The sequence below is a fragment of the Stylophora pistillata genome, chromosome 11 (assembly GCF_964205215.1).
Source record: "Stylophora pistillata chromosome 11, jaStyPist1.2, whole genome shotgun sequence".
NCBI classification, from domain to species: Eukaryota; Metazoa; Cnidaria; class Anthozoa; order Scleractinia; family Pocilloporidae; genus Stylophora; species Stylophora pistillata.
In genome coordinates, this window is record NC_142529.1 from 10,547,117 (window position 1) to 10,570,733 (window position 23,617).

Below are 23,617 nucleotides of genomic sequence, written 5' to 3' on the forward strand. Positions count from 1 at the left end.
GAGAATATGCATACTGATTCTGTTTGGGTGCAAAGGATTTAACCTTGGCTTCATGTTTCAGGATGTCACAGTCACAGAAGATATTATAATTGTAGTTTAATGCCCCTCTCCACAACATGTTGCCCAGAACAGTGCATGGTTTGGAAATAAGAAATATAAAGCTTTGGTACAGGGAATGCAGTATTTGATAACTAACCGTTTATTATGTTTTCCTTTCCAGATTGCAGAATTTGCTCAGCCATATATGATGTTATCACCAGACTCTTTATCATGGCCGCCTCAAAATCCACTCAGCTATTTTCCATTCCTCTCACCTGGTGAAAGCCAGCAAGGGAACTTATTTTGGGCCCTGCTTTTGTGGAGAATACGAAATAGTCTCAGGGTATGTGTAGAGAGAATTGTTAAGTGACTACTTAAATAAGGTTTATTCCTTGTTTTTCGTTTTAATCCTTTTTGCTCCTCACTGAAATTTTTTTCTAGTGTTGTAGTTGCCATATGTCTTACATTCTTCAGCTGTAATATGGGTTATTTTAAATTGGAATTGCATGGTTAATTGCTACTTTAAGTGTTGAATGCCAATTTTGAATGGAAAGTTGGTGGCAAAGACAAATGTTTATTTAGAAGTGAAGTTTTGAGAATTCTCAAGCAACCATGCAGAGGACCATGGTTAAATTTTGGTAGGGAGAATATTCTTTCATTACTTAGAATTCCTACATCGAATTTTTTTCATTTAAAGCCCAGGCCCCAGTTGTTTGAAAGGTGAATAATGTTATACAGTAGATAAATCTTTATGTGGAGGTTAGGGTCAAGTACGTTTTGGTTACACCCATCGGTTGGATAGTGATTTATGTCTTGGATAGCATTGTCTACCCTTTGAACAACTCTGTCCTGGAAGATTTGAACTACTTTCCAAAATTCTACATGGTACCCGATAGCAGTGATGAGGGAGTTAACATAAAACTTTTTATATTTTGATGTTACAGTCTGAAGGAACAGTCAGTGGCAGTGTGGTGAGGCAGGTGATCTGTGATGCTCAATCTCCAGTCAACCTAGGGCAAATTCTCAATGGCCCTGGAAATGTGGTATGTTGATGTCAGGCACCCACCAGCTGGTCTCTGTCGCCAGGTTTATTGTTAGTTATAAACTGTACAAAGGTGATGGGCAGGTTATTTTTTTTAAGGCATCATTTAAGCATACAGCTACGATTTGATGGATGGTTACAGTTACTGTGAGTAGTAATAAACAAATAGAGTCCATGACAACTTGCTGTCCATCTGTTTAGTAATCAATTGCAGAAGACTTCAAAATGTGGTGAGAGCAAAAAGCCATACATAAGCAAATACAAATGTGTTATAGGTGTTCTTATCACATTTTGAAGTTTACTGTACAGATCAGTGGCAAATCTAGGGGAGGGGCCCAGCGGCCTGGACCCCCTTTATTTTGGGTAAAAGAATAAATGCAGAAGGAAGAAAAGCTAGCATGGCAGGTTTACAACCCACCCCCCCCCCCTCCCCCAAAGCTCAAGGTCTGGATCCACCACTGCACACCCATGGCAACATGGAGTCTATTTGTTTTATCGTGATGTGGTAAAAAAGCAAAATGTTGTTACTGGTGACATCATCTATGCATCTATCCTCCAATAGATTATAAGCAAGAACCAATCAAAATGCTTGTACAATTCAGCTTATGATATGATTTATTTTCTTTTGAACATTGCAGACTGAGGTGAAGACAGCTTTGTGCAAACTAAACAACACTGTTCTTGGTGAACTAGGCAGGGAATTACAAACTCAGATTAAAGTGCCAAACATCACTGACCTTCAGGTATTGCAAACCAAAACATTCTTTTCAACAACTGTCACTGACTGTGCTAAATAAATAATTCCAGTACCACACAAGGTACTGTGTACATGTAAAAGATGCTCAGGGATAAGTTGCTGGCCGAATTAGGATGCAATTTAAAGATTAGCAAAATGAGACTGTAGTGTTTGAAGCCACCGTCAAGATTGGGACCCAGTACCTGGTAAAATTTCTGGTCTGTTGTAGTACCCCAGAGACTTTCTGGGACTTCCTACTCCCAGTATTGATTAACATGTAACTTACCCCGATAATATCTATATGTTATCGGGCGAACAGGTGAAGGGAATATTCAAACTTGTTGGGTAGAAGTTGTTATCCAATACCAAACTCTTGGAACTAATTTACAAGGAAATGTGTAGCAGCTAGAGGAGAGAATGAACAATCAGATATCTGCAAGGAGGGCTATTACTCCTATTTGAAGTAAATATTCCATTTGAATTGGTGTTTTTGTTTCTTTCATCAGAGTTACCAAGCAAATATAACAAATTTGCTGAATTCCTTGACAAACGATTACCAAAATATTGCTGAAGATGTAAGTATATAATTGATTCATGGTCTTAATTTATTGCATCAATCTGATTCAAACCTTCTTGCTCACTGACTTGAGCTTATTGTTATTGGTATTGGTAACACTACAATACTCCAAGTAATTCCGTATATTCATATGATTCCAATCCATTTCATACTAACATTGCTGCTCAAAAGTAAGTTGACAGTCCCTCAAAACTTGATCCCTGGCTTTGATTCTCAAAGCATCTCAGGATCAAGGCTCATTGTTGAACCCCCAAAGTCATCTGTTGTTATTCTGTTGTTTGAGGATTTATGTGAGGATTTACAACAACCCAGAATCCAAATATAGACATTTGAACAAACTGTTGCTATACTTGGATGACAAATGTTGAGCATCTTTCATTACTTGACACCTGAGTACAGCATCAGCATCTTTCTTAAAACACTTAAAATTAACATTGCTGTTATCCCAGTTACATTCAACACTCTAACCATTTATAATAAAATATTTACCCAGTATTAGTTGTTTTGTCATTTGAATTCACAAACATCAAGGTATTATTTAATTAGTTATTAAGTAGTGTTGTTATTTCACGAAGGTGACACAATTTAAAACTATGAAACAAGTAGCCTCCCATGTATATATACCCTACCCCCACATTTATATCCAGGGCTCGACACTAATTTTTCAACTTACTAGCCAAGTGGCTGGTGACATCTTAGATGTTTTTAGATGTTACCTCAATTTCAGTCTGTTTACTAGCCAAACTGCCTAGTGGAAATTGAAAACCACTTTCCAAAACTGAATTTCTACTAGTATGTGGCTGGTTGGCTACCATTAGTGTCGAGCCCTATATAGTTAATATATATATATGTGTGTGTGTGTGTGTATATGAAAAGATGTAATATATCATGTAGATATAATAATCAAATATAAGTTAGTAATTTATGAAATATAAAAATATCATAGATGCAATGTAAAAGTCCTGATTGATTACAATAAACAATAAACATTGTGTAAATTATGAAACTTTCAACTCTAAAATGATACTTACTGAGTTACTGAGGTTAAGAGTTGTAATTTTTAATATCAGAAGAACTTAATAAGTTCTTCTGATTTTCTAAATTACATCTCTTAAGCTCGTTAACTCAGTTAGCAAAGGGCAAATTAAGAGACAGTCTTTGTGGGGAACTGAATATACATTAATGTTCTTTAAATTGTTTACCATTTTTAAAATGTATTTCTAGGTTCAAGCCTTGGAGTCCTTCTCTCAGGTCTCTAGGGACTATTTTTATCTTATGCAAGAATTAAATGATAGAGACAATGGCGGTGGTTTCCGTGAAACACTTTGTGGTAATGGCCGCCCTCTACCAGAGAATGATGGTACTGGCAGTGGCAATGGATCGAATGGGGGTCAGGGCTGGCAACAAGCATCTCTTGGATTGTTGGCTGCTGCATGTGGCCAAGATTTGCCAAATGGAACTTTTGATGGTGTCCCGCCTGGCACGAATCCCATCGACTATTATTTGAATATGACGCAAAATATGAATTTGGGAAGAAATGATGATGAAGAAAATGCAAGAAGGAAAGCTGATGAAAAATCGTGCTCAAATCTTTCCTCTGTGTATGACAAGTACAACGTGACAAGGGACAAGGGTGAGTTACTGCTTTTCCGTTATTGTTATTCTTGGCATGGTGTTAAAGTTAACACTGAAACAGGGCTTGGCTAAAGCTCGAGTCTCGTGTAATATGAAAATATTTGCAGATGTGTGAGTGGCCCGCGCCCGAGTATTTAAAGAGAAATTGCATGTTAAGTGTTATGCCCTTTGCTATTGTTTTGCGTGCGAGAGTCGTTTCTTCGATTTTGCATATCGATATCCTCGAAAAGTTCTTCAAGCGTCTCGATCCTTGATTTTCGATCCTCGATTCTAAATCCTCAGTCCTCGATTCTCGATTCTCGATTTCTGATTCCCGATTCCCGATTCTCAATTCCCAATTCTCGATCCTTAGTTCTTTATCTTCGATTCTTGATAGCTTTGAGGATTGAGTTCGAGTCAAGCCTGTCGACTTACTTTTGAGATGTAATGTATATTAATACAATGTTGTATGTGATACTAGACTTGATGATGTCATTTTCTCTTTCTCTTAGATGAAGATTGACGTTAGTGTTGTGTAACAAGATGATAACACTTCTTCCTCTTCCCATTTTATATTTGTTTAATATATTAATTACCGTGTATATATGACTGTTTTCTTTGTTTTTTACACTTTCATTTCAGACTCGTGTTCAGTCATTGATCCAAAATGGAGAGTTGACTGTGGCTGGCCAGGGATCTCAGAGGAACAGTGCAGACAAAGGGGTTGCTGTTTTGATGCAACGATACCTAAAACTCGCTTCTGTTTCTACAAAGCCGGTATGTCTTATTTATTTATAACTAAAACCAAAGAAATTATAACAGCCAATCAGAAGAAAGAAAAATCCCCTTAAGAGTCAGTGAGAACTCAAAGTGAAACAGGCCATCTGCCTAAAGTGCGGGAAAACGCGGGTAACCAACACATGATTGGTTTTAAGTTTTGAATCTAATTGGTTGAGAGAGTGGCACGAGTTTTCTGGACCAATCAGAGTGAAGTCAAGCAGTTTCCATGCAATCTTGGATTATTTCGACACCCAATTGACAATTTCTCTATTTATTTCTCAATGTATTTAGTTTTTGTTAATTTTCCAGGATACTCTTAAAGTTTTGTAAATGAGAACTAATAAGAATTGTGAAAGCTACTTAAAACTAGTTTTAATCAGTGTTTCAGTCAAAGCTGATCTCGTTTGCAGAGGATGCGGGATGCAACTGTTATTTGAACCAAATTGTGCGCAGAGTGGGCGGAGTAACTGGAAATGCAGGTCAAGGGGACAAAGACTCTGGATTTGTTCAACTCAGCTCACTGTTCCTAAAGGGAAAGATCCTGTACACCCCTGATAACAATGTGACCCGTTATATCATTCAACAGGTGAGTTTTTAATGTAGTCCTGTAAATATGAAGTATGCCGTGAAACATTTCCTTAATGGATCAATATCGGTCAGTTGTAATAGTTAGAAGCTGTGTAAAAAGGCGTTTTTGACTCTAATAGCGATATTTTCTGCGACAGCTAGTCAGAGCAATTACTGTTGGCGAACCGTGCGTTGTAGGTTTTCGTGTGCGGTGGACTACACTACTGTAAGAATTCTTACCTGTCTTTTTTTCCTACTTATTGTGTACAGGTCAAGAATGAGCTGTCTGATATCACTCGTATAAGAGACTTTGCCTACTGGTGGGTGAATAACTCGGACTATATCCATGAGAGTGTTTTGAATTACACTAACCTGCTCAAGAGACCACTGGACTCGGTATGCAAAATTTGTTTGAAAATTATTCGTTATGAACCCATTCCTTTCTTAGCTGGCTTTATTGTCTTCTTCTGATAAGTAATCCGTTTGAGAGCAATTTTCAAGTGAGTGTCAACAGTAACACGGTATTGCCTTTCTTTTGCTTTACTTCGGTCTGTGATTGTTCTAGAAAACTCGTACCATCCTATCAACCAATCAGATTTAAATCTAGAAGCAGCTGCCGCTTGGTCAGTCGCGTTTTCCCGCCATGTTCTTTCCCGCGTCACAAGCAGTCGGTTTGTTTCTGCTTTGAGTTCTCATTGGCTACCCGCAAGATTCTCATTGCAGTCATTCGTTTGAGCAACGATTGTGGCTGTTAACTAATAGTTAATCATAATAGCTAAAAATAATAGTTCTTTTGGTTTAATCAACCGAGTTGATAATGTAAATTAGTCACCATGAAGAGTTTAAAAGCTAACGTTTCGAGCGTTAGCCCTTCGTCAGAGCGAATCAACGAAGAAATCGCTTTGACAAAATGCTTACGCTGTAAATGTCAGCTTTGAAACTCTTTACGGTGACCAATTTACATCTCAGTTGGTTAAACCAAATTACCTTGTTACCCCCACTGACGCAGCACCACGGTTTGTTTGGAAAGTTACCCCCTCTATTCAACTGATATTTCTATTCTGTAAGTTTCTTATTATTTATATTTATGATTGGATGGTGGATTTTTCTTCTTTTTTTAGAGGATCTGCGAACTATCGAATGTCCTGAGACCTGGAGCAAACCCGGACTGGACTGAAGTGTCTTTGAACTTGTTAAATTCTTCTGCTCGTCGAAATATCACAATAATACCGGCATCGTTTAATGTCACTACTGTACTGAATAACCTGGATCAGTTGTTTGGAACAATCTTGAGGATATTTCAATGCACATCACATGAATATTTTGAAGGCTACAAGGATGAAGATTCCTTGGTCAAACGCGCCATTAACACCTCAAAGGTACCAGCTATTGCAAGTAAGTTAGCCCCTTTCTTTTAGGGTATTGCCTTTTTCTTGAATAATAATAATAATAATAATAATGATAATAATCTTTATTTAGCAATAATTTCCATAAATAATAATAAAAATAATGATAATAGTAATAAGGTTTTTATGAGCGCATTTAAGAATCTCAATGCTCTTACATAGCATAATAAAAAATGAAATTTAACAGTGATGCTAACAGTCAGTAGTACCAACACTGACAAAAATGAAGTTAAATGGGATAAAAATCTATGTAATGTTTCACAATACTAAGAATAAAATTTCCGGAATAGGAATGTTTTAAGGGCAGATTTGAAATACGAAAGTTACGACTGAGTTTTTGTGCTCGTTAGTTTAGTACAAACTCAGCTGTGACCAAAGCAGAAAAACATTCATTGCATTATTCGCTCCTTTGCTTAAACCTTTGATCCCTAACAGTGACCAGCATCTAAATTTTCTTTAGAATATCACCCCTGAATCAAACATTAAGGTCAGGAGAACAAAGGAAATGATCACAAATTCTCCTTGTCAGTACCTCAGGAATTGTATAAAGAATAGTATGGAGAATATGCATACTGATGTTAGGGTGTAAAGGGCTGCATGGAAGGTGGACGCCTTCCATGAAAGAAAGACGTTATCTCTTGTTTGCCATATTTTTTATTTCTATCGCATCTCATTTCATTCCATGTCACTTCACAAAAATTGCTTCAGTGAACACTAGCAGGGGTTTCAAAAAATGTTTCTACAAGTGGCTGCCGATAGTGTTGTTGGTGGTTGTGCTGTGTAAGGGCTGGAAGGCAGAACCCAAATACGAGAGCCTGCTCACAGATTAAAGAGACGGTGATAAGAGGTCAAACAGTCAGCAGTAGACTACTGGAAACTGGCTTTTATTGAAACCCCTGCTCTGGTAAACTGAACCAATCAAGAAGTCGTAATGTTTTCATTGAGAACGTCTAAGGTTTTTTTGTTTTGTATAAATAGGCTTAGTGTTTGAAGATTCAACTGGTGACCTGGATAACGTTCCAAAGTTTATCAAATATAAGATTCGACAGGACGTGGATTACACCCCAGCTACGAGCAGAGTACGCCGTTGGTAAGGCCAGGGATTTGTTCTGTTCCGTTGGTCTTTTTTTTTAACTGCTTAAGGAAGTTATTCACCTTTTGAGTGGCAACCCGTTCTCGTCATCGTCGTTCTTAATCCTTGAACTCCAAGGCCGGGTCATTTAAACAAAGTTTAGCCGTTGTTTAACAAAACCGCGTCCAAAACAATCCTCTTTTATCTGATCATCTAAGGGGAAATTAAAAATACTCCTTTATCACTCGATGTATTGGGAACTGGGATAAGTTTCAGTGGTGTGGACCACTTTTCTTCACACGAAAAAATTATTTCATTTTTTTTTATTCTCAGGTATTGGCGACCAGGCCCTCAAGACAGCTTCTTCAGGCAGAGGTACTTCAACTTTGGGTTTTTGTACCTACAAGACTTGATTGATCGTGCCTTGATGAACATGTTGCTGAATGAAACTATTGAGGAACCGGGAGTGTACATGCAGGAGTTTCCTTATCCATGCTACGTCAAAGACAAGTAAGTATACTGCAACATACAGCTGGTAGTAGGATGTCTTGGGCATTTCTCGTTTGATTGTCATAGAACCCTAGGGAAGTGTCATATCGAGGTAAAAGCGTTAAAAAATTAAAGACGTGACCTTTTGGTTGGAACGGACTGGGTCTGTGCATTTTGTGCTATGTCGAACTCTGTTTTTATTGCTGTTTCAGGTTTGTATTCTACATCGGTGGTACTATGCCGTTGTTCATGACCCTGGCGTGGATATTTAGTGTGGCAATGATCATCAGAGGTGTGGTTCACGAGAAGGAACGCCGACTTAAAGAAGTCATGAAGGTAGGACGCTTGAACTATCATTGAGTAGATATTTTATTTCCTGTGATTTCTCGTGGATTCTTGGGTCACTGGAAAAATTGTGCTCTTGTTGGCGTTTGGTCTTTCACTGAGAATGTCATTAATTTCGAAGAAAATTTGGTCATCGGAAAGTCATATTTTCAGCGATTAGCATGTTTCCTTTGCAAGGCGCTGTGGCCTTACGGGTGGTGCATTGGACTGTGGATGGAAAGGTCCGGGTTAGAGCCGTCGCGAAAATCTTAGTATCGTGTTTTTGAGCGAGACATTTTACCCTCATAGAGCCGCCCTCTGTACAGAGCCTTTCTCCACTCACAGCCCCTCAATTAGGCTATCTCCTTCACTGAGCCCCTCTCCCCCTGGAGCCTTAAAGAGTACAGGCAAATTGGTTTCGGAACCTTAAAAAAATTAAATCGGGGTTGCGGGGGAGGGCGGGGGGGGAACTTGCTGTGGATCAGCATACCTTATTAGGGAAGTGTTACTACTCCCAGGTACCTTATGCAACAGAAAGAGGGATAATCTCCTCTGACTTATCGAGGTATTTCCATTTGCCGACTTTTGCATTCTTCTTGACGACTATTACAAGGCTGTGGTCTAGCAGCGCCCGGTGGCCCCTGGTGCCTTACTTTTGCTCTTGGGCGACTCGGAAATTTTAGTTTTTTCGTACAAAGTATATGCTGGGCACTCTGGATTTCACAGTTTCAGAGCACTGGGCTCCATTCAATCTTCCTTAGAGCACAGCCTTGCTATTATATTTCGTTTAACGTCAAGTCTTGTTTCTGTTTTGTAGGTGATGGGTCTTGGTAATGGTGTGCACTGGGTGGCCTGGTTCATCAACAGTTCAATTCTTATGGTCATCACTATCACCCTTCTTGTTGCTGTCCTGAAAGGCGGCAAGATCTTATGGCACAGTAACCCTGCGGTTATCTTCTTGTTCTTGTTCGTGTTCATGATTGCCACCATCATGATGTGTTTCTTGATCTCGGTGTTCTTCGCCCGAGCAAACCTGGCCGCGGCTTGTGGAGGAATCATTTTCTTTGTCACCTATTTACCTTATGTGGTGGTCCGATGGTTTGAGCAGTATATGACTACGGGACAGAAAGCTATCGCGGTAAGTTTGATGTATAAATTTTAGAATATTTAAGTTGCTACACGCGCTCTCATTGGTCGATTCTTGTGTTTAGAAAAGAGGTTGTGGATGAGGTTGTGACGTCACGATTCATTGTCGAATTGTGTTTTAGAAATATTTTACAAAAGCAGAAGAGGAATTTTTCCATGTTTACACAGCCCTTCCTCAACATTCGTGGGGTTGGGAAAATTCTCAAAAATTTATGCATACCCTAGACTGCTTCTCGGGTCTGCATAACTTAATTAAAATCTACCACACTTGTAATAAATGGAGAGCTAATTTCTTTACAACGTTTTTTATTTATGTCCCACAGAGTTTACTATCCACGACATCATTTGGTGTCTGCTGCAATTACTTGGCGCGGTATGAAGAGCAGGGGGTTGGTGCTCAGTGGTCAAACTTCTTCTCCAGTCCTGTGTCAGGTGATGGTTTCAGTCTGGGTTATGCTATATGTATGATGATGATTGATGCTGTCATTTATGGCATCCTCACGTGGTACATTGAAGCTGTATTACCAGGTGAGTGGTGTTGTCTTAAGACTAAGATTTTTTAAGTAGCTAATTGTCTCCAGAAAAAAAAAAAAAAAACAACCAAAACAACCAGATTAGTTCCGACGTTTTCAGGATCACAGACAATTGTCCTTATAGCAGTTTTCAATTAAGTGTCAAAAGTAATGCGGGATTGCCTTGGTTTTATGCAGCTTCGCTTCGTGATTGGTCCAGAATACTTGCACCACTCTCTCAGCCAATCAGATACAAAGTTAAACCCAATCTCGACTTGGTCGCCCTCGTTTTCCCGCACTTAAGGCAATTTTTGTGGTTTTTAGTTTGATTCTGATTGGCTCTTTAGGGTATTGTTCTTTCTTCTGATTGGCCGCTTGATTCGTTTTGGTTTTGCTTTTATGATACTTAATCTTGAATCACGCTAAAAGAGAAGGAAATCTTAAAATAATACTTTGAAAGGCTTCACAGATTTCAAAGAGGAAGGAGTAGACCTTTAAATTTGAGTCAAACACGGATGGCAGATAAAATCTTGTAAAATCTATTTGAGAGGCACAAAACGCCTCTTTTTTTCTTTGAATTATAAAGCTAGCTGTTTATTATCAGCAACTATATCGTGTACTAAATGACTACATTTCTGTTTTTGTCCCCTTTACTTATGTTTAGGTTTCAAACGGTTGTACTTGTTTAGGCAGACAGTGTGATATGTAAATCTCAGGTTTGCAGGGCTGCGGTCTAGCAGCGCCTGGTGGCCCCTGGCGCCTTACTTTTGCTCTTGGGCGACTCGGGAATCTTAGTTTTTTCTTAAAAAGCATATGCTGGGCACCCCGGATTTCACAGTTTCAGAGGACTGGGCTCCCTTCAATTTTTCCTAGAGCACAGCCTTGGGTCTGGGGCTCACCAAATTCTCCCTACGCATTTACCAGGAAATGTACTGTCGCTCCAAGGGAGAATCACTAAACAGATCTGGAGAGTTTAAATGTTAGGTAATAATTCCACTTTGTCCTTTCCACAGGTCAGTATGGTATTCCGCGACCCTGGTACTTCCCATTCCAGAAGTCGTATTGGTTTGAAGTTGCTAACAAAAAGGTTGTGGAGGTTGATGCATCAGGTACAGAGCAGAGAGCCAGCCACTCTCACGGAAGAGGAGCTGTTTCCTACAGAAGCAATGTAAGTCCATGACGACTTTAAGAATGGGGGGCAGGGAAGGGAAAAAGGGAAGTAAAAAGGGTAGAAGGAATCAGGAGGGTTGGATGGGTAGAAGGAAGAAGGAAGAGATGGATATAGGTTGGAAGAATGGAGGGAGCGAGTGATGTAGGGAGGAAGGGGCAAGAGTGGAAGGAATGAGGGAGTGATGCAAAGACATCAACAAAGATGGCAGGGGTGGATCAAGAGGAAGGAAGGAAGGAGGGGAATAGAGATAAGGAGAAAGAGGGGAAAGGCTGAGAAAGTAAGTACAGCGTAAGGGTGAGTGAAAGGAGGCAGGGAGGGAAGTGTGGGGAAAAGGGTGAAGTTGGATTGGTGGAAGGAAGAAGGGAGGAAGAGATGGAAGTAGGGAGGAAGAAGGGAGAGGGTGTGGAAGGGAGGAAAGAGCAAGAGTGAGAAGAAACAAGGGAGGGAGGAGGGGGCGGAGAAAGGAGGCGATGTTGGTGGGAGGAAGGAAGGAAGGGAAGGGAAAGAGAGGAATGGTGGTGAGAAGGAAGGAAGGCAGGGAAAACTAGACAAAGGAGGAAGAAGGAAAAATAGTTACTGTTAGTATTTATAGGAGATTATTTGCACAAGTATTTACGTTAGGTTTCGTAGCTGTTTACATGTGGGAAATCATCTTGAAGGGTGCGTAGCTGCCAGCGTTTGCAAAATCCTACCCACTAATTTTTAAGCTTTTCCCTTTTTTCTCAGACTGGAGGAATGGATGAAGTTGCCTTCCAAGACGAAGACAGGTTTTGTGTGACAGAAAAAGAACCTACCCAGCTTCCCTTAGGATGTTCAATAAGGAACTTGGTTAAGGTAAGGAAGACTTTGTCCTCCTCCCTGGTAAAGAAATTCTATCACTGGGATCTGCGGTAGGGTGCGACACGCCAGTGTGTTTCCAAGGGAGATAAGTGTATTTGGGTAGAGTATGCGTCTTGGTGTGTGCTTTTGTTTTATCTTTTCTAAACTTGGTTGTGGTTTTCTAAGTGAAACTATGGTTAAAATGTTGTCCTCACATTTTGGGTGTTCTTCGCAGCAAAAACAAATTGTAAACAGAATCTCTCACTGTTTTGCGCATTTGCCATTGTTGTCAGTGTTAACTGGATTTCTTATAGCGCGATTTACTCTTTCACTGAGCTTTAAATTTATTTGTTTTTTTTTTTTTATGTGTTAACCTTGAAGTAAATGTAACGGTCAGAAGAATATAGGAAATGTTCGTCAATTTAAGAAGCTCTTGATTAACACACAGATCTCCTTGTCAATACTATAGGAAATGTATAGAGAACCATATGGAGAATATGAATGCTACAGTAAGGGTGTAAAGAGTGAAATCAGGACGTGTTTGACATTGCTTATCCTAGAAGAGGAAAGGACGCTTGTTTAATATGAAGCTAGTGTAGGCCTTACTAGCCAACGAGTTCTCTGACCAACAGTTATGAAGAACTTGGCCTTGGAGCTACTTTGTTGTTGTTTTTAGTAAACGGGGATGCATGTAAATGTAAGTACCTCTCCTAATGGGTCTTTTTCTTCTTTTGGTCAGATCTACAAAGATGGCAATAAACTTGCGGTAGACGGATTAAGCCTCAACTTGTACCAAGGACAAATTACGTCATTCCTTGGCCATAATGGCGCTGGAAAAACTACAACAATGTCTGTATTGACCGGTTTGTTCCCCCCAACATCGGGCACTGCCATCGTTAACGGGTATGACATCCGAAAAGATATCGATTTGGTTCGAAAAAGCCTCGGAATCTGCCCGCAATACAACGTTTTGTTTGATAATCTGACTGTGTCTGAACATCTGTGGTTCTATGCGTCACTGAAGGGAATGCCAAAGGAAGATATTCCGGCTGAAGTTGACAGGTAATTGATAACTCTAGCTTGCGGTTGTTATCATAGTTATGAGTTTTTTCGCTGGTGCTGTTCTAGCAGAGATTACAGACACGTCGATAGCAACACTGACAACGTTTTGAATATTATTAGTAACTCCACGACAACAACGTGAACAGCAACAGCAAAACGATGGCGACCATTTCAGGGACGTGAAACATTAAAGTCAAGACTAAATCATTATCAGGAAGAGATGCAATTATAACAATACTGCAACAATACTGCAACAATACTGCAACAATACTGCAACAATACTGCAACAATACTGCAACAATACTGCAACAATACTGCGACAATACTGCGACAATACTGCGACAATACTGCGACAATACTGCGACAATACTGCGACAATACTGCAACAATACTGCAACAATACTTAGAACGATCGATGAACCATTTGAGAAAATAAAAGCATTTCGAAAAGGTCGAATTAGCCTTCGGTACCACCTTAAGAGTAATCGTTCTTGGACTTTTTGCAGTGTTTTCGAGCGGATTGTTATGTTCTCTGTTGTTACTCGTCAAGTTTTGTTGTAATCAGTAAAATAATCTTTCCTTTTATTTCGTTAGATTCCTAAAGGACGTGGGCTTGGAGAACAAGAGACACGAATTATCTTCATGTCTTTCTGGTGGAATGAAACGAAAGCTCTCTGTGGCCATGGCCTTTGTAGCAGGCTCCAAAGTCGTCATCCTGGATGAGCCCACGGCTGGTGTGGACCCATATGCAAGGCGAGGAATCTGGGACTTGCTTCTTTACTACAAAACAGGTACTGTGGGTGTGACCGCTAGAATGCATTTTACACCAAAATCTTAGAATCTCAGACAGAATAGACAATCGTTACTAAGATTTTCCTAAACAGGATATTCGTTTTCGCTTTAGGCCGTACTGTGCTTCTCTCTACTCATCATATGGACGAAGCAGACATTTTGGGAGACAGAATCGCCATTATCTCACAAGGAAAGCTTCATTGCTGTGGCTCCTCTTTGTTCCTCAAGGGACACTATGGCAACGGGTACTACATGACACTCACTAAGAAGGCACCAGAGGAGAGGCCAGGCACGGCAAGGACCCTAAAGGACGTGACATTGATGCAGTATGCTCCTTCAACAGGGAGCTCTCTTGATGAAGGTAAAATGAGATCAAAGGTCATTGATTGACTGTCGAAAGGCCAGAACTAAATTAATCACAACAGCCATTCTGAACAAAGGAAAGTATTACAAGAAGCCAGTGGAAACTGGAATAACATCGAGCAAATTGTCGAAAGCGCGGGAAAACGCGAGTGGGCAAGGTGCGTTTCCTTTCATTTTGTAATCTGATTGGTTGGTCGAGTGGCCCGAGTTTACTGGACTAATCACAGAGCGAAGTAAAGCAAAACGACAACAATCCAGGGTTACTTTCGAAACGCAGTTTAAATTTGAATGAAAAATATAGGCGAATATCCGTAGACAAACAGTGACGTAGCTTCCTTAAGTAAAGGATGATTATCGTATTGTAAAACAGGGTGTCAAAGTTATTTGTCATGAGATGAATTGAATAGATACGTTTGGCTATAGGTGTCCGTCTAGAAGTGTATTGCATTTTGTCCTTGTTAGGTGTTGGTATGGACTCATTAGACGCTTCAGAGCAAGGGAGCCTCAATTCCGTGCCTGTGAACTCCTCCTCAGACCCTTCTCTGTATGTTACAGAAGTGTTCTGCAAGGAGCCAGCGGTAACTTCCTTCGTCAAGACCTATATCCCCACGGCTCAACTGGTCGAGAACATTGGGTCTGAGCTAACATACGTTCTTCCGACTGAGTTAGCTGGGGAAGGCCGCTTCCAGGATCTGTTTGAAGAGCTGGATAAAAACTTGGATCAACTTCACATCGGTAGTTATGGCGTGTCAGATACCACTCTTGAAGAGGTAACTTTGTTGTGGTTTTGTTGACGTTGACTCCCAAGATTTGTGTTGCAATTCTCGTAACGGGTCTCGTATATTCCCTTGTAAATGTGTTAGAGAATTCGGTGTTAAATCAAGCCAACACTGTCTGATCAATGTATGAAGTGGTCTATTCTTGTCACCAGTTTGCGGAATATGTGAAGCTCTAAGAAGTTACAGTTTGATCCGCTCTGGGAGCGACTTGGTTAGTCTATCTAACAAGTCTATCATTGAGAAGAAAATTGTTAACCATCGAGACCCCGAGTGACCAACATCTAATTTCTCCCCCACAGTAATACTGCTGAGTCATTTATTAAGATCATGAAAAGAAAGGAAATTATCGCCGAACTAAGGAGCTTTGATTGTTAAATAAATTCTCATTGTCAGTACCAAAGGAAATGTGTGGAGAACAGTGTACAGAATATGCATGTTGATGTTAGGGAGTAAGGTGTTAAACAACCTAACATTGAACTTTTATTTCAAAGGTATGAACAACATTTTTTTCTAGCTGATATTTTGGCGGCGGAGTGACAGGGGCATAAACATTTTATTTTGGAGACGCGAAGCTCACTAGTCTCCTCCTTTTTTTTTTTATTTTTTTATTCAGGTGTTCTTGAAAGTAGCCGAAGAAGCCAACGCCGAAGAAGAAGGTGAGACCACAAATGTGTTTTTGCCTCTCAAACCTCGAACTTGTTGGTATTATGTTGATACTCCAACGATACAGCGCATGCGTAATGGTATATATTTATGATAACGATGTTGAAAACACCAAAAACACTGGGGACCGTTTGACAATAGCAGCGAATCATGTTTCTTCACAGTATATCTTTCCTACATCACATAATCAGTCTTTAAATACGAACAGCCTACCCCTTATTCATTCTCTTAAGATAACTTTTATTTCGTTTGATTTAAACCACAACTTTTTTTTTTACAATTTTTGTTTTTCCATGATCACCAGACATGCTTGCTGCCGAGATGCCCAAACGCCGGCCCAGTTTCCGCTCACAGCTGAGTCGCAGTTCAAGAATAAGCGACAGTTTTACTGACAGAGAACAGCTATTGGCTAACGATAGTCAAGATTTAAATGGTGAGACTTGAAACCAACAAGTAACTAGACGATACTATTATCCAGTCACTCTTAGCGTTTTTCGGTCGAGAAAAGATTGGAGTCGAGTGGAAAAGGGCAGACGGAGTCAAAAATAACCTCGTTCACGGGGTTTCTTTCCTTCTCTACCGAGGGAGATTGGGAAGGAGAGAAGCCACGAAAGCGAAGTTACTCTATGTTTGTGGTACTTCAGTGGTTTTGATTTTTGTCACAAAAACTGCTTTGATTTTAGTCAAAGTTCGATCATTCTATTTTAGCTGTTTTTTTTTTTTTTTCCATAGCCATTTAACATGAATTAAGATCAGGGTTGGAGTTTTAAACTAGAGAATATTTTATTTCACTTGCACGTTTTCTTCACCCTTTACAGCTAAAATCAGTATGCAAGTTCTCCATTCTGTTCTCTATACATTACCTATGCTACTCACAGGGAGAATTTCTCTAACAATCAAGAGGTTTTTACGTTCACAATCATTTCCATTAATTGTAAGGAGAAATTGGATGCCAGTCACTCTGGGCGGGGGGAAGTATGGGAAAAGTTTGGAAAAGTTCTCTTACGTAACTGATTTTGCTAAGACACAGCTAGTGCCCTCTTTCCAAACGTTTTGCGTCAATAATTGTTTTTAGGGGGCTGGAACATTTTGACAACTTCAGAGCTTGCAAAACGGTGTTTAACTTACTTGAAGAAGTTAACCACTTTAAAAAGAGGCGTCAAAATAATTAATTGGAGGATTGGATCGACAGAACTGGAAGAAATCAAAGCGAATCACATTTGAGTCAACCCTATAACTCCCGGAAAGATCAACATGTATCGTCACCTTACGTTATCAGTGCATTATCCAACAAACAGGTCATGAGAATCGGTACACTGATCAGTCAGGTTGTGTCATAGTGATACTGATTTAATACCAAATTCTCCCAATGTATCTGCAAGGAATCGCATGGCAGGTAGTTTGGGGAATTACGGATCGGATTGAAGCACGTTTAATTTGATTGATTTTGTTTTAGACCGGGACGACACCACCTCTGTTTTGGATGCCCAAGATGGAGTTTATGATGGAGAAAAGAGGCTGACAGGTGCCAAGCTACTGAAAGGACAATTCTGGGCTCTGCTGGTAAAACGATTCCATCATACCAGAAGAAATCGGAAAGGATTCTTTTCTCAGGTAGAACCATTATTGATGAAAAGCAACAGTTATGAAAGTCGAAAGATTTCTTTGTCAGATAGCTTGTCGATCGAGTGTCGTAAAACTAAAACCAATAGATTTCAACAACCAATCAGAGCAAAGGAAAAATATTTGGGGGAGCCAACGAGAACTCGTCTAGGAGCGCGGGAAAACATGAGTGGCCAAGTCGTGGTTGGTTTTATTCTTTAATCTTATTCGTCAAGAGGGTGGTGCGAATTTCTTAACCAATCACAGAGTACAATCAATCAAGGCTAATGCAATCACGGAATACTTGGACACTCGACTAAAAAACGCTCTGTGTGGGTTTATTACTCAACTTTACACGTGAACTCCAGTCTTATAGCTGAGTCTTTCCTTTGTTCTTGCAGATTCTACTGCCGGCCTTCTTTGTCTGTTTGGCTATGCTCGTGTCGCAGATCAGACCAGTTTCAGAGATGCCAGCACTTGAACTTAACACCAACATGTTCCTAGACCTCGAGCCACATGAGCATTACTTGGCGTTTGCTTTGGATGATAATGGAAAATCGGCTTTAACACAGCGCATGATGGATATGCTGGTGGAATATCCGGGAGTTGGTGAGTGAAATAATCGACCTCCGGTCCCTGTTGCAGTAGTGTGCGGGGGCACTATGCTTCAGCCAATCAGGTGACGGGATTTTGTAGCGTCTTTAACATTACCCTTCACTGCTCTAGGAACGTCCTGTTTGGAAAATTCCTGTAAAAGAAAACCAATCAAGTTCAGTCCTGCTCCTAAAGAAAATGCCAGTACTTTACAATGTGACTGTCAATCAACTGGAACAGCAAAATGTCCCGCGGGTGCTGGTGGCCCTAGACCTTCTCAGTGGCATTCGTTTACCGGTGACAAGCTACAGAACATGACTGGCCGCAATATGACAGACTATCTGCTCAAGACTTATCACAATTTTATTCGAAAGAGGTAGGGATTCTGTAGTGTTTTATGTTAGTAGGGTGCAACCAAATTTTGGGGGTCCTGTGCTGGCAGCAGTGATCTTTTTCTTCGTTCGTTTAGACTTTTGAGGCAAACTATAAGGTCGAAGCGAGATCGCGATTGGTGCTTTGTAAACTGCGATAGTAATATAGAGGTTTCAATAACTTTTTTCATAAGCTGCTGCGCCCGAAAAGGGCCAAGCCAATCACCACTCAGTCACTAGCGTTTTCCGCGTTTCAGCTGGACAAGAGGTTTGCTTGTTCCTGGTTTGAGGTCTGTATTTATAGATTCGTACAGTGTACAGGCGAGAGAACAATAGGAGACGTAGTCCCCCACTAAGTTCATCCGCCTAAACCAACCCCAACCCACCCATCCCACCCCAGGGGAGGATATCCATCTCCTACCCCTAACCCTGCAGGAGACGGGACCTCCATTTATTCGTCCCTATCCGAGAAGACTAGAATATCTAACCATTTCTGGATGGTATAGAAAGGTAGCTTATTCTTTTCAGTTATTCTAAAACCTTGAGTGTTGGTCCGGCTGGGGCTCGAACCCTCGCCCTCCCGCACAACAGTCCAGCGCTCTATCCATTGAGCTAACTGGGAGGCGGTTTGGCTCCTCGTGATTTTATCTTAGCTCTGATTTGCTTCTTGTGATTTTGCGGCCTTAGTTCTTATTGGCCATCGTGCTTGCTTCTGTTAGGAGATCTTATACGCGGCGGTAGACCCGCTGGTAACCAGCTTTTATTGATACCTCTGGTACTAAATTTTACGTCCTGATTTAATATCTGGTCATTTTCCTGTTGTGTTCTAGATATGGAGCTGTAACTCTCGGAGATAACTTCAGAAATCTACCAGCCTCTCTCTCTCAGTCAAACGTATCGTACCTCAGGAGTATTTTTAAGCGGCACAATGCAAAGGTAAATCTGTAATTGAAGTGTTTATTATTTCTCTCACTCAACCTATTACCACGTTTGACTATCTTACGACCGTTGCACGACGTATTGACATTAGTGTCGATTTGCTACAACGAGGTTTATGTCCAGCAGGAAACTTAACTGTAGGATATAATGCTGTAACACTTGTCACAATGTGTCCTTTTTATTTTGTAATAATTTTGGTGTTTGATGTACACCGGTTAGCTCTTACCAGTCGCTTTTTTTCTTTGTTGTTACAGGCCTGGTACAATACTAAGGGTTATCACGCTGCTCCGACATTCCTAAATGTACTGAACAATGTGATCCTTAGAGGCAAGGCTCGCGAGAAAGGACTGAATGCATCACTATTTGGTACGTTAATGAAAGTGAACCATTGCGTTACTTTTAATGTCACACGTAACTGGTGTTACTTAGAGCGGCGCTTTTTGATTGAGCGTCTAATATTTCAAAACCACTGTAACCGCGTCAGCCAATCAGAACAGAGGCAAACACTACAGGGAGCCAATGAGAACTAAGAGTGGATGCGTGCGAAAGGCCTTAAGCGCGGGAAAACGTGTATCTTACGGGTGATTGGCTCACGTTTTATTTTTTTATTGGATTGGCCAAGGGGAAGATGGGAGGTTTTCAAAGCTTTTTGAAAAATTTAAGCTGCAAACCAAATTGATTGCAATACCAGATTACTTTGTACATTCAATTTGTTAATCGTCATGGACAGTGTACCATTGTTAACTTAGTTTATTCACTGCAAATGTTCTTTTGCAAGATGAGATTTTTTGTTGGTATTTCATCAGGTATTAACACTATTAATCACCCTATGAACTACACCAAGGAACAACTGAGCGAGGAAAATCTGTAAGTTAAACGCTAAGCCCATCAACAACCCGACAAAATCGTTTAGGCCGTGGAGCCGAGTTTGTAACCTGAAAAATGACAAAGAAATCAAACCACCAAGTTAAGGACCAGTCAAAGGCGCGATCTCTCTACTTAGGGACATGTCATTTATTCAAGGAGGGGGTGGACTAGTGCATTTTCATTTTCCTCTATATAATTTCCAGTGGCCCTGTTCTTGCCGCTACATGAAGTAATGTGTCCCCCCCGCCCTCCTCAAGAGTTCCTTCTCGCTGACGCCTTCAGTAGTCTCTTTTGTAGACAGGAAAAAGAAACATGACACCTTAGAAATGGTTGTAGAATTTTACGTAGCTCTTAATTTTTAGTTGCACGAAAGGTATGACCCCCTCCTCATTTACACCACCCACCCCTGCCCTATAATGAGTGATAGGTCTTATCTTCAAGCACTTGATTGAGTTTTTCACGTTTTGCTCATCCGGCTTAAATCTTTCATCTGTCATTATTCCAATTTCATTATTTCCCTGTTAAGCCATCTGTTTGTCTTCGTGGGTTAACATCGGCACCTTTGTGCCTCTCTATCTTGGCAAACTAATCTTTTATAGACTTCGTCGCATCGGAGAAGATACACTTTCAGCACAAGCCTGAAATTGTCCAAACGTTCTAAACATTTAGGATAATATAAGTAGTTACAGAAATTTGTTACGGTAACTGCTACATTGATGCCTCTGTGTACAATTCTTTTTCAGTTTTAACCGTATTGTTGACGTGCTCGTGGCCATCTGTGTGGTTTTCGCCTTGTCGTTCGTTCCCGCCAGCTTTGTTGTTTACTTAGTCAACGAGCGAGCTTGTAAAGCCAAGCATCTGCACTTGGTCAGCGGTGTGCGCCCGTTCATCTACTGGCTGTCTACGTATACTTGGGACTTCGTAAGTAGGGTTAAAAGGTGGTTGTAAATGCAGATCCTCATGCGCTACATGACAGAGAAAACGTTTCTTTAGCTTCCTTTCTCCTCGGACTGCTTTTCCTCTTTTCTTCTCCTCGACGAGACTGTATGGATTGCTAACGTGAGACTGGTTTTTTTTTCAGATCAACTACCTCATTCCAGCAGTGGGTTGCATCTTCATTTTCTTGGCCTTTGGTGAAGACTCGTATACTTCCACGAGGAATTTCCCACCGACCTTCCTTCTTCTTATCCTTTACGGGTATGTTGAATATAAATGTCCGTTTTCGATCACAAATTAAAAAAAAAAATTCACCCAAACTATCACAAGGACCACTTTGAACCGGACAATAAAGAATTGGTTCCTGCATAGCGTGCGTATATCAAGTTATGAATGCACGCGAGAAGTTTGGAGAACACAAGAGAGGCGAAAGAGCTGCTTGAGGCGCAGCCGAGAGCAACTCTTAGCTTCTTTAAATAGTCGCTCACCAGGATTTCACTGTTATCTTTGAAAGCTTTCTAAAAGTCTCACGGTTTTTTTCGTAATCCTCTCCCTTTCCCTTTGTGTCCTAAGAGGGACCAGTATCTTCTTTCTTCTGACAACATCACACCTGAGGTAAGGTAAAGTCTGTTTACGAGCCTAGTGGCCCATTAGACCGGTGCTTAACTCCGGTTTCTGTAGCATGAAGCGACTAGGAGTATTTCTACTCCCCCCTGGATGGGATGCCAGTCCATCGCAGGGTTACCCCCAGCATTAAATTGCCGGTACCCATTTAAACACCTGGGTGAAGAGAGGCACTGTGAGAGTAAAGTGTCTTGCCTAAGAACACAACAATGTCCCGGCCGGGGCTTGAACCCGGACCACTCGATCCGGAGTCGACCGCAGCAACCAATGAGGCCACTGCGCCTCCACAATATCACACCTGAATCACACATTAAAGCCACGAGATAAAGGAACTGATCATCTACTAAAATAGCTTTTTGTGGTCAAACAAATTCTCCTAGCCAGAACTATTTAAAATTTACAGAAAACAGTATGGAGAATATGCATACTGATAGCAGGGTGGAAACGGTTAAGCCTGTACTCATTGCCCTCTGAATTGGTCAATGGAATTGAGTATTTTGCGGAAACAGCGCCCTTATACTGACGATTTGACTTTCTCATGGCTTTTTTATTATTATTATTATTATTATTATTATTATTATTATTATTGTAACTGTTGTTACTATTGCTGTTATTATTGCCTCGAAGTCGTTGTCCTGACGTCTCACTGCTCGCCATAATCCTCGGTTGAACTCCGAACACACAAACAAAAATCTCTAAATTTACTCGTCTAGAGACACTAAATCGTCTCGCCGAATAGCTCAACAGCCTGCAAAGTATATAAGATACTTTCCTGGATATACACAAGTGCTCTAGACTTGGCTCGCTTTCGTTCGGAACGAATTTTATCAGAGCTGACAACACACGTCCGTCCTACTCGCCGCCATGATTATAATATTATTATTACTATTACTATTATTATTATTAATATTAATATTATTATTATTATTATTATTATCATTATTATTATCATTATTATTATCATTATTATTATTATTATTATGCGTAGAGGTCACATGGTAATCACCTGTCTTTCGTCTGGTTCTTCGTTACCTTTCAGATGGGCCATCACACCCCTCATGTACCCGGCATCGTTTGTCTTCAAGGAGTCAAGCACAGCTTACATCGTTTTGATTTGTGTCAACATATTTATTGGAATCAACACTACTCTAGCTACATTCATCTTGGAGTTCTTCGTCGACGATCAGGTGGGGGAATTGGGAGCGAATATAGATCTTTAGATCCGGGCACGCTCATTTTTAATTCAGAAATACGTGAGAGCTATTTCCGAGTTGTTGTACCATTTTTTTCTTGGTTGGGGTACTTGCATTACGACTCTTAACTGACTGTTACTTTCTCGGCTTATAAATGTAGGAGCTCATTGCGGTTGTCGAGATGCTGAAGAAAATTTTCCTGATTTTTCCAAATTTCTGCCTTGGCCGAGGATTAATCGATCTCGCTAGGAATCAGTTTATGGATGTATTTGAGAGGTTTGGTTAGTATCTTGTTTGTTCCTATTTTTCTTTTTTGTACAAGCACTTGTATGAATCAATCGAACGCATTTTTTCACACTACCCCTCTTCCCTGAAATTAAATGTAGATTCCCCCCCTGGCTTTTTCAGTGCAATCTCGTATGAGAATGCCCATTTTAGGGAACGAAAAGTTAAATTGTTTGTCGTTTCAAGTGTAAGGAGTATTTTTTCACTGATCACTGCTGGATAAAAATGGTGAAAGCCCTCCAAGTGTGTGTGA

At 40.5% G+C, this 23,617-nt stretch overlaps 1 protein-coding gene across 2 annotated transcripts in view; it reads left to right on the forward strand.

The window, feature by feature from the left end:
* Positions 1-23,617, forward strand: part of LOC111341520 (phospholipid-transporting ATPase ABCA1) — a 41,619-nt gene that overhangs the window by 8,344 nt on the left and 9,658 nt on the right. For both annotated transcript variants that reach the window (XM_088738982.1, XM_088738983.1), the window contains exons 7-38: positions 221-382; positions 984-1,082; positions 1,720-1,824; positions 2,324-2,392; positions 3,619-4,027; positions 4,651-4,785; positions 5,199-5,374; positions 5,626-5,751; positions 6,477-6,750; positions 7,740-7,851; positions 8,167-8,343; positions 8,535-8,658; positions 9,464-9,784; positions 10,116-10,320; positions 11,318-11,472; positions 12,202-12,309; positions 13,034-13,356; positions 13,951-14,147; positions 14,261-14,509; positions 14,974-15,281; positions 15,904-15,946; positions 16,258-16,386; positions 17,410-17,567; positions 17,957-18,164; positions 18,282-18,525; positions 19,351-19,456; positions 19,714-19,825; positions 20,266-20,326; positions 21,070-21,247; positions 21,408-21,523; positions 22,926-23,073; positions 23,240-23,360. In XM_088738982.1, coding sequence (XP_088595108.1) covers positions 221-382; positions 984-1,082; positions 1,720-1,824; positions 2,324-2,392; positions 3,619-4,027; positions 4,651-4,785; positions 5,199-5,374; positions 5,626-5,751; positions 6,477-6,750; positions 7,740-7,851; positions 8,167-8,343; positions 8,535-8,658; positions 9,464-9,784; positions 10,116-10,320; positions 11,318-11,472; positions 12,202-12,309; positions 13,034-13,356; positions 13,951-14,147; positions 14,261-14,509; positions 14,974-15,281; positions 15,904-15,946; positions 16,258-16,386; positions 17,410-17,567; positions 17,957-18,164; positions 18,282-18,525; positions 19,351-19,456; positions 19,714-19,825; positions 20,266-20,326; positions 21,070-21,247; positions 21,408-21,523; positions 22,926-23,073; positions 23,240-23,360 — 5,458 coding nt within the window. The remainder of the gene's footprint in view (positions 1-220; positions 383-983; positions 1,083-1,719; positions 1,825-2,323; positions 2,393-3,618; positions 4,028-4,650; positions 4,786-5,198; positions 5,375-5,625; positions 5,752-6,476; positions 6,751-7,739; positions 7,852-8,166; positions 8,344-8,534; positions 8,659-9,463; positions 9,785-10,115; positions 10,321-11,317; positions 11,473-12,201; positions 12,310-13,033; positions 13,357-13,950; positions 14,148-14,260; positions 14,510-14,973; positions 15,282-15,903; positions 15,947-16,257; positions 16,387-17,409; positions 17,568-17,956; positions 18,165-18,281; positions 18,526-19,350; positions 19,457-19,713; positions 19,826-20,265; positions 20,327-21,069; positions 21,248-21,407; positions 21,524-22,925; positions 23,074-23,239; positions 23,361-23,617) is intronic.